Genomic DNA, 9,919 nt, shown 5'->3' with positions numbered 1-9,919 from the left:
GTACTCGTATTCATAGTGTTTTGCTTCTGTCTTCTGTTTTCATTGAGCTATAAGTCAGTCTGTCTGTGATCTGAGACTGGGATGGAGGGTCACCCTTCAGCAGGACACAATGTGCTGTAACGGTCTAGTCAAAGTCTGGACCTCAGATTGAGAACATGTGGTTAGACTTAAGGATTGCTGTTTACAAGCAGAAATCACTCAACATGGAGGAGCAGTCCACTTTAACTCCAGGTTGGGAGGTAAGAAATCATGAATCGTGAATACCTCTGCAAAGCACTGGGTGTATATATATATATATATATATATATATATATATATATACTCAGAGTATACATATTTTGTTCTCTTTCAACCGCATTTTAATTTGAGCCTGCTCTATTTTTGAGCTCGTTGATCTCTAAAGTCCCCATAATGAGGAAGAAGCTCAGAGTCTAATGAGTCGACCAGAGAGAGGAAGAACATGTGACCACTTCCTGACAACACGCAAACACACAAAACCCGACTCACACAAACCGAGTCGGAGTCAGTAAGTCGGAGTCGGTGATGTTTCAGGTGAGAAATGTTCATTTGGACTTTAGCGTGTGCTCTCGTGTTCTAGGTATTGTTACTTACAGCTTGTTTTACTGCTGGTTTGTTATATATAACTGTGTATAACTCGTGAAATGTGCTTTACATGTATTTTTAAACCAAGATGTTCTACGGTTCATTTGAGCATATCTGAAAATATCCAAAGAGAAGTTGTAGACGAGACCACAGCCTGAGCCGTTTTAAAGTCTACAACGAGCTGGTTCCTTTGGAAATTCTGACAGTGACAAGATTTTAATCAGCTTCCTTTTTAAAGCGAGTTAAAAATCTGGAACGTGGCCGTAAACGGAACAAAATTGTTCAGGGTTTTTCAAATGAAATGTACTTTTCTGCTTTTTTACAAAGTTAAAAAAGTTGCTGCTGAGAAGGAAGCAGTTTTTCATCATTTCTGGGTGTGAATTCTTAGTGGTGTCCTGCTATCACACGTTCACACTTAGTCATACAGATACATGCAGCTTCTGTGTGGTCTGTTTATCAGCGCCAATAAGAGATGTGCTCTGATCTAGTCGCTAATAAAAGCTCAGTGCCGTAACCAGATGTCAGAAACACGGCAGCGTTAAGACGGATGTCCACCAAACGCAGTGGAAAGTTTCTGCTTCCACTTGGACGCTTAACGAGACGCTCTTCTTCACTTGTTGGCGCCCATTATGACTTAGAACGGTTAATGTCTTGAATTATTTGCGTTAATTAAAAATTGTGCCTCTAATGCACTTGCTTTCCCCCCCCAAAAAACTCCATATTGGGTCCCAACAGCTGTCTACATGGGGGACCCTCATCTGTAAATGGACAATATAGTGAAGCTGAGACGTAACCTTTGAGATTACAGCCAATTTATTTAACTCATAAGCGTCCATTTAGCAATGGTAATGAGTTTCAGATGTCCATATATGGCATATGAAAGCTTTCTGGTTTCCACACGCTAACAGCTTTAGATCTTGCTGATGTCAGCAGATGTTGGAGATCTTAAATGGTTCAACCGGATCAATTACGGGCTGCAGTTGCCGCAGCATGTGGGTAATGCCGCGTGTCTGGGAGTCAGCCTGATGAAGGTCAACGTGGCCGAAAACCGTGAACCGTGGTGTTGCTAAGGTTCTACTGAACAGGTGGGTGTAGAGAAAGAGCGGAAACCAGTAGGTGTGAGCCAGATTCGAGGCTTTGCTTCGCTGGAGGTGGGGAAGCTGAGCCGGCAGCTGGTGGAGGATCTTGGGTCAGACCGGAGGCGGTGACTTTTGACGGACAGATGGCTCGCTGAAGCACAATTAGCCGTGATAACTCTAACCAGTATTTCTCTGTCTGACTGCATCAGCCTCCTGCGTCCTTGCGGAGAACATCGTTGCGTCATTGCCTGCGTGGCCCAGTTAGGGCCGAGCTTCAGCGTTTGGATAGACGCCGTCTTACTTAAAGTTTAGCCGTGCTTGACTGACACCAAGACCAAATCATGACTCTACCACTTCCGTGCTTGCCAGTTAATACGCCGTTCAAACCGTCGCACTGTGCTTTGTGGTCAAACATGTCGTCTTTGGTCTCATCTGTCTAAACGACGTTGTTCCAGAAATCTCGTGGCTCCTTCACATGCAGCTTTGCAAACTAAAGTTCCGTGATTCAGTTAAGTCCGTTCTACAGTATAAATGTTATCTTATTTTAAATCTAGGCTGAGCCGGGTTGTTTTTTTAGAGACGAGAGGTTCTCTCAGTAGGATGATGTTTGTAAATGTCCCTTTTCTCTTCTGCAGGTTCTGCTAAGGATGTCCTCCAGCTAGAGAGCACACCTGCTGCACATATAACCATGTTCATGTCTGCTCGTGTACTCAGGATCCACAGCTGCGTGCGCGCGTGAAAACATGTCTGACTTGTGGACCTTCCCGGCATCGTCCCCCTCCATCGTCCACCAGTCCTCTCGCTCCCACTCCCTCCCTCCTTTCTCCACCTCCTTGTTCAGGAACCATGGAAGCCCTTCTCCTGCCAAGGTTTCTGTTTAATCAACCAGTACTATGACTATTTGACAAATTTCAAGTATTTGCCTAGATTCAAACATGTCCTTTTTGTTTCAGGTGACCTCCCCTCATGTTTATCCGCCCCAGAATACCTCCCCTCACATGTGTTCCCGACAGGTTTCCTCACCGAACCCCGGACTTCGCTCCCAGCCATCCTCGTTTCAGTTCCCCCAATCCCCACTGACCTCCACGCACCTCGCACAGCCCCAGGTAACCTCGCCCCACCTGTCGCCACAGATGGAGGCATCCCCCTCTCCCCTCTTCTATCAGCCCCAGATAACCTCTCCTCACCACCCCGCAGCCCAGGTCGGCTCCTCTTATCACCTTGGTTCTCCTCAAGTGAACTCCCCAGTCCTCCACAGTCCGCACGTTGCCTCCCCTCACCTTACCCCCCAACCGCAGCACTTCCTTTACAGCCAAAATGCTGAACCGGAGTTGGATTATGCAGACTGGAGCAAGTGTGACGCGTCCTCAGATCTGTCCTGCTATCTCAACGGAGGCGTTTTTTCCTACCAGGTAAGAAAAATCCTCTTTCTGAGCATGCCGATGCGCCAGCAATTTTGACGGCGCCCTCCATAATTAGTTTCTTTCTAACCGGAAAACAGGACCAGTCGTCGTCCCCCCTGGACATCCATCTTCAGAGCCCGTACGGTACCAGCGACACTCGCCATATGGCTGAAGTGGAGAGGACAACCGACGCCTACAACACTCACACAATTCACGTCAGTGGCATGTTTGACCAGAGCGACCCGGCCGGTCAGGGCCAGCACCCGTGGGACCCCATGTCACCGACCCTGGCCCAGGTGCAGTGCCCTCCTCTGGGGTCCACCTCTGCAGGAGATCCCATGGGGAGATGGAGCTCTCCCCCTGCTGAAGACTTTCCCAACAACCAGTTCTACCACGAAAGTTACCCTGGAAGCAACACCCAGCAGCCCTTCTGTAGCCCGACCACCCCAGGTCCCAGTCCTCACTACCCTCAAACCCCAACAGTCTCCAGCCTCAGCCCTCAGATGCACCCCAGGAAAGACCGGACAGGTGGTCCCAAACAAACATCCAAGCAGCCGAACAGGGATCCCACCTCAGGCCTGTCTCTGAACGAACCCAGCAGCTACTTTCCATCCTCAGACAAAGCTCAGCAACACCCTCACCAGAGAACCCAACATCACCTGCAGGGTCAAAGTGAACCGGCGGAGGAGACGACCGCCAGCCCCCTTGAAACCAGCTTCTCGCCTCAGGAAAGAGGGACGCCCTGCAGCAGTTCTGGTCCGACCCTGGGCCCCTCAGCGGGGCGGAGCTGTAAGGAGGAGTGTGGAGGAGGACGAAGAGGGCCGAGAAAAGGGAACCAAAGCCCAGCAGACTGGAACTGGGTTTGTTATGATGCTGTTTTGTATCATCTTAAAAATAAAAGATGCAAGAAACCAGAAAACCGATAGGAGCAGATGCATTAATGCGCTTAAATCTGTGTTCCCTGCTGATATTTAGGAGAAACCGCCGCCGCACAGAAGAGCCCCTGGAGCTGTGGACACTAGGTACCCTGGATGTTGTTTTGGTGGCACCAGTCAAGCCAGTGACGTCTCAAATGGAGATAATTGCATGTTGTGTTTCTGACAGCAGGTGCCGGCTCCTGTGCACAGTGTGTAAACGCGACTTTAAGAGTTTGCCAGCATTAAATGGCCACATGCGCTCCCACAGCGGCTTCAGATCGCCGACGAGGCAGAAAAAGGTCAACACTAAGTTTGAGTCATTCTTTTTTTTTTATATATAGATATAAGGAGTCGCAACATTTAAACACAGTTTAGGTGTTGGAATGTAATTAAGTCCACATTAAGGTCCCAAATGGCATTTCGTGCAAATGTGTATAACTTTAGGGGAAGCTTGCCCCCCCCCCTTAGTGGCTAAAATACAAATAACAGTTTAAAAGGTGTTGAGAGTTGATTTTAATTTCGTTGTCCTTTAGGAAACCTCCCCACCCACTCAAAGCCCAGTATCCTTTGTGATACCCGTCTCCGTGCCTGTCCAAACCAGAGAAAGGTCCGGGCAAAAGAAGGGTGTCATACCCACTCCAGCCTACAGGGGCGCTGTGCTCTATCGCAGCCTAATGCATCTGAGGGAGCAGGATGGCTCTGCAGGGAACAAGGATGGTGACATGTGTACCACGGCTGATTTAGGTCACTACATCCCTCCCCCAGTGCTATGCCCTGAGAGGGCTGGGTCGGGGCTGTACTGCTCCCTCGCCCTCAGGGGGCAGCAGAGAGCAGAGCCCATTCGGCTCCACGGTAAGTCCTGAAAGATCCTGAGCGGTAAGGCAGAGTGGACAACATCCAGGTGTTAAGGTGTGTCTCTGATGGACAGGTGAAGTAGCTGGCCCCCTTTCTTTGGCGACAGCCCATCCTTCGCCCGAGCAGCTAGCATCAGGAAACATCGATATCAAACCGTACGTATTCCACCTCTCAAGCCATCTTTTTTTTTTTTTACTGAAGGTGCACATTACCAACTGCGAGCTTGCATTTACAGGAGGATCAATTTAGGCAAGAACTTCCAGGCTGAGATCCCATCTTTACGGGATAAAAAATATGCCCGGGCTGACTCCCATAATGCACTGCTGCTGTGGACGCCGTACGATGAGCTGGAGCGTCCCGTCAACCAGCAGAGAGGTCATATACATGAAAATAAAACATCAAGACTTTCAGAAACAGCTTTTTTTTGGTTATTGGGTTAAACATTTAAATGTTTTTTTTTTTTTTATTCTACTGTTACAGTGGAGGCTCTGCTAATGATGGCTCGGTCCAGTGTGGTACCAGGAGCTCGTGCCAGCTCAGAGTACGCCCTCCAACTGCTATCAGAGTGCAAGGGAGACTTCCTGGTAAAGCCCCTCAGTCTGTTGGCTTCTGAAACTGGTCTTTGTCTGTAAAAATGGTTTGTCAATTTGTTTTCAGCAGTTTTATCATGATGAAGAGGACCATCGTGACGCAAAAGATGGTTTGGCTGATAGGCCTTCTAGGGCTCCAAGGCGATAGAACACTCTTACCATCTGTAAAGCTGCTTAAATTAGTTAAAAGGGACCAAAAAGACAAATATTTATTATAAAAAAAACACCAAGAGACTGAAACAACAAAAGAATTGGCAAAAAAGCAGTAATATTCAAACATAGACACAGATATATCTACAGAAAAATGCAAAAGAAAAATACACAAAGATCTAAAACTATCCAAAAGGTTAAAAATACATCAAGACAATGAGAAATGTAGCAAACATGTAGAAAAAGAATACAAACACACACATTTCCACAAAGAGAAAGTAAAAACGACAACACAAAGAGACCCAAAAATCGTCCTAAAAGAAAAAAAAAAAAAAACAGACACAGAGATTTGAATTTAGGAAAAGACAGATAAAAAGACGCTGCAAAAGCCAAAAGTGCCAAAACTCACCTCAAAAAGAGAAAAAACTCAACTCAACTAGAGATAAAAGAATGATAAAAGGGATGCAAAACCACGATGAAATGATGCAAATATAGACACCTGAAAATAACAAAAAAATACATCAGAAAAACACCAAGAAAAAAAAAAACTACCAGAAACATGAGAAATCATAACAAAAACACACAAAATAACCAAAAGACAAACATGTCTTAAAAGAAAAGTAACAAATGATTACTGGGTATTTAAACACCAGCAAAATAACTTATGTATTTGTCAAACTACAAGCCCAACTTCTAGAAAACGTTTCTAAAATAGAAAATAGACTTAATTATTTCATTTATGCCTAAATTGTTGATTCATAAAATGCTTAAAAAGACACTAGGATAAGACAGGGGGGCCGTTTTCCACCTGCCAGTCTTTCCTTGCAGTGGAATTACCAGTAAATGACGATAAAATGGTTAATTTCTTCTGTTTTGGCTTCTGTCCGGTCGCATCGTGGTGTTAGGGTGTGCCTGGATGTCTAAACAGGGCTAATTGTTGCATTTATCTGTTCTTTCTCACAGCTAACGGTGGAGAAGCTGTTATCAAGTCCTGAAACCTCCCCCCACCAACCTGGTGAGTTCAGCCGTGTCATACAGCCTCTCTCTGTAATGTATGAATGAACGCAGCAATGCAGCGAGCACATGTGGCATTAACACCAACCGTGTACTGAAGGTGTTCGGTGGAGCGCAGCAGAGAAGAAGCTGCTGGTCAAATCCCTGCAGAGCAGTCGCAAAGACTTCAGCAGCATCCAGAAAGCTGTGAGTTTGAATCTCTCACCGGTTTTCCGTGGATACTGGCTTCGGCACCTTATCACATCACCCGTTTTTTTGTCTGTTCGTGTTCAGGTTCGGTCCAAGTCCCTGTCCGAGTGTGTTGAGTATTATTACCTGTGGAAGAAGAAGTTGAGTCTGGCTGTAAAGACTCCAACTGAGCTGACCGTCAGTCTGCCTGAAACAAATGTAAGAAACGTGTGAAGTTTATCGCGATTGACGGCTGAAACATTTCAATCGTCTTTAGAAAACAATGAGAAAAAAAATGTACCATGTCAGCTGTGTGGAAGCTAGCTCGCTAAGTACTTATCCTAGTGTTTTTAAGATGTAGCTAAGCTAACACAGGGTGAATATTTGATTATTAACGTAATTAAATGCAGTTTATTCATATAGCGCCAGGTCACAGCACGTCATCTCAAAGAACTTTAGTCAAGTTTTCTATCTGAGGAAACCCGTCAGATTGCATCGAGTCCTTGACTTTGCAGCAATCCCTCACTCCGAGCATGCATGTGGTGACAGTGGAGAGGAAATCTCCCTTCAACAGGAAGAAACGTGCCAACAGACTCTGTGTGAACGGCCATCTGCCACAACTCACCGGGGGCTAGAGAAGACGGAGCAGAGACACGAGACTACAGAAGAGTACTTTCTATTTTGGAGAAAAAGGGACTTGGTGCTGTTACAGAAAATGGTTTTAGGCCCGTCACCGTTGTTTTCTTCTAGTAGAAAGTACCAGCACACGAGCAGCAGTTTATTGCTTCACCCTGGAACAACACTTTGGACTTGCTCTTTCCTTTAAAGTTAGCTTTAGACAGGTATCTTGTCTGAGGACCTGACTTGAAGGGTCTTGAAAATGTGTCGGGACCCTACTTGGATCTTTATATGAGGGCTTGGCTCAACACTTGTACCCTGGTTCGTCTGGTCTTAGAACCCTTCACTGCCTGTGTTGTCCTGCGACCTGACTCGTGGATCTTTTGAAGAAACAAACAAGCATTGGCTCTCTAACCCCATCTTAAAACTAGATGGCCTGGTCTTGGGCCTTGGGTCAGAGTTTGACCCAACAATGGACTTTGATTTAGATCCTGCCTCAGGATTCTGTCTTGGCTCCAGCCCCGGGACTTCGGGACCGTTCACGACGTTCGCGACATTCGCCTGGAACTTACTGACCATGTCTTTTTGAGCCTGCCCTTCTGACCCGATTTTGAACCTGGTGGCTTCTTGTGAGACCTGGCTTTGGTATGTGACACTTTTGTGGGAAAATGTTACACCTCAGAGGTTCTTTGAATGCAGGAAAAGCCTTCGGGTCTCAGCTTCCCGTGTCCAAAAGGCAAAAGAGCCGTCAGACAGACGTCCACACAGACGTTTTGGAAGAACTTCGTCCTGCTTTGTGTCAGTAAAATGTGAGACAGAGTTTTGAGTTCCCATAACGTCTATTGGTACAGCGTTTCAGGTCAGTGAACATAAATGAAACTAGAGGCTGAGCATATGAAAACCACTGAAACCAAATTCCTGTTATCACTCCACATAGACTTGTAACAGAAGACACACAATGTCAAACACACACAGGATGCCCACTTCCTGTCAACGCTGTCAGGCTTTTGAACAAACTGTTACATGACATTTCAAGTAGCCAGCAACTTTCTGTATGTGTGGTCACACCTCATTTGACTTTATTTCCATTACACTCATCTAGGTTTCCTCAAAAAGCTGCACTCTGCTGTCACCGTTCCATAAATGCTACAGAATTTGACTTTAATTGGATTCCTTTCAATTAATAGTTTGTGTAAATGAAGTTAAAAAAAAGGTACAAGTGAGGTAATTACAGAAGAACAAGTCCAAGCTTGAGTAGTTGGAGAACTTGCACAGGTTCCAAAGATAAGACAAGTGGGTTCTTAGTTTTTCTCACAAAAAGTCAGGATTATGTTGATATCTCCATCGAATTCCTTTTTTCAAATGTCTTATTCATATTTTTCTGTCTTCAGGGTCAGAAGGCATCAAAATCCCAGAAGGCCTCATGAAGCCAGGGACCATCAACCTCTCAGGATACACACTACTTAACGACAGAAACCCACACGTGTAGATTTTCTTTTCAAAACATTATATGTAAGGCCGTTTCTTCCGGGTTTGTTGGTTAAATGTAGTTCACTTCGGTGATGCAACAATGTTTTTAAATGACCACATCTGTATTTATTCCCAGCTGTCCTCCACTCAGATATACTATTGTATCTATAAAACCGTTTTCATGTGCAGTTTTAAAGGTGAACTTCACCAAGGAGTCTTAGTTTTATTTCAGTAAACTGTAGCAGCTGATTTGTTTGATGTATTTCTGCACAACATTGTCTTTTTCTTGCTACGACAAGTTAATAAAGCAAGCACATGTGGCCAAGCAAGCTGCTTGTTTGAAACTTTGCTCAGAGGGATCCTCTAGACTTAAAGTCAGGTATGCTGGGTGAACATTTTCATCCCTAATCTTCTCAGCTTTTCCTTGGTTTCTTCCTCGGGGGGCCTGAGGATAAACATAGCTGTGCTTGTTCCTGCCCGAGTGAAAAATGAAAGAAAATGAAGCTTATTGTCTGACTTGTAGATTCATACTGTTCTGTCTCCATTAAAATGTCCCAGACCTCAAACAGCACCATGAAATCAGAACTCCTAAGACCAATAGTAACATTGTCCTAGATAGAGGGTCTAGTAAAGGATTATCAGCGTTATCTGAGTTAAGGCTAACTTCTCAATCTCTGGTCAGCATTCAAGTCATCAATGAATCAAAGGTCAACGAGATCTAGGTCTAAGGCCACATAGCCTGCAAGATCCACCTAAATGTCAAAGTGAAGCCCAATAAAAGTCAAGACTAACAACATTAACGTAAAGATTTATTTTTTTGTTTACGTAGGTCAGAGCTATCAAGGTGACAGAGAAGGTTTTAGTCATTTAAAACTGCTCCTAAACAGACACCAAGAGGGTGCAGAAATAGGTCTAAGTCCAAATCAAAGATCTCAAAAGTCAAGACTATCAAGCTCCAAGCATAAGACTTTGTAAACACTCAGCCTAGGCTTTATAAAAACAAATATCTCCCCCATATCGTTGTTCTAAAATAATACCTTACACCTGGGATA

General features: G+C 45.0%; 1 protein-coding gene across 3 annotated transcripts; it reads left to right on the top strand.

Moving 5' to 3' along the window:
- Nucleotides 1–483: 483 nt before the first annotated feature.
- LOC105918785 (transcriptional-regulating factor 1-like) lies at nucleotides 484–9,215 on the top strand. Of its 3 annotated transcripts, XM_036128140.1 has the most exons (14): nucleotides 484–552; nucleotides 2,397–2,551; nucleotides 2,636–3,094; nucleotides 3,184–3,945; nucleotides 4,061–4,107; nucleotides 4,190–4,301; nucleotides 4,536–4,854; nucleotides 4,931–5,012; nucleotides 5,093–5,232; nucleotides 5,338–5,441; nucleotides 6,561–6,612; nucleotides 6,712–6,797; nucleotides 6,885–6,998; nucleotides 8,789–9,215. In XM_036128140.1, exons 2-14 carry the CDS (start codon nucleotides 2,426–2,428, stop codon nucleotides 8,822–8,824), a joined length of 2,439 nt encoding a protein of 812 aa, XP_035984033.1. In that variant the 5' UTR covers nucleotides 484–552; nucleotides 2,397–2,425; the 3' UTR covers nucleotides 8,825–9,215. The 3 variants fall into 3 exon arrangements, with proteins under 3 accessions (XP_035984033.1, XP_035984034.1, XP_035984032.1); XM_036128141.1 differs by lacking the exon at nucleotides 484–552 and having other exon boundaries at nucleotides 2,200–2,551; nucleotides 4,193–4,301; XM_036128139.1 differs by lacking the exon at nucleotides 484–552 and having other exon boundaries at nucleotides 2,202–2,551.
- The last annotated feature ends 704 nt before the right edge of the window (nucleotides 9,216–9,919 follow it).

The sequence above is a fragment of the Fundulus heteroclitus genome, chromosome 24 (genome assembly GCF_011125445.2).
Source record: "Fundulus heteroclitus isolate FHET01 chromosome 24, MU-UCD_Fhet_4.1, whole genome shotgun sequence".
Classification (NCBI taxonomy): Eukaryota; Metazoa; Chordata; class Actinopteri; order Cyprinodontiformes; family Fundulidae; genus Fundulus; species Fundulus heteroclitus.
This window is presented reverse-complemented; position numbering and strand designations above follow the sequence as displayed.

Coding starts and splice junctions, on each gene's coding strand:
- LOC105918785 (XM_036128140.1), top strand. CDS start 2,426: ATGTCTGACTTGTGGACCTTCCCGGCATCGTCCCCCTCCATCGTCCAC. Junction 4,855..4,930: donor AGAGCCCATTCGGCTCCACG/GTAAGTCCTGAA, acceptor TCTGATGGACAG/GTGAAGTAGCTGGCCCCCTT. Junction 5,442..6,560: donor AGTGCAAGGGAGACTTCCTG/GTAAAGCCCCTC, acceptor TCTTTCTCACAG/CTAACGGTGGAGAAGCTGTT.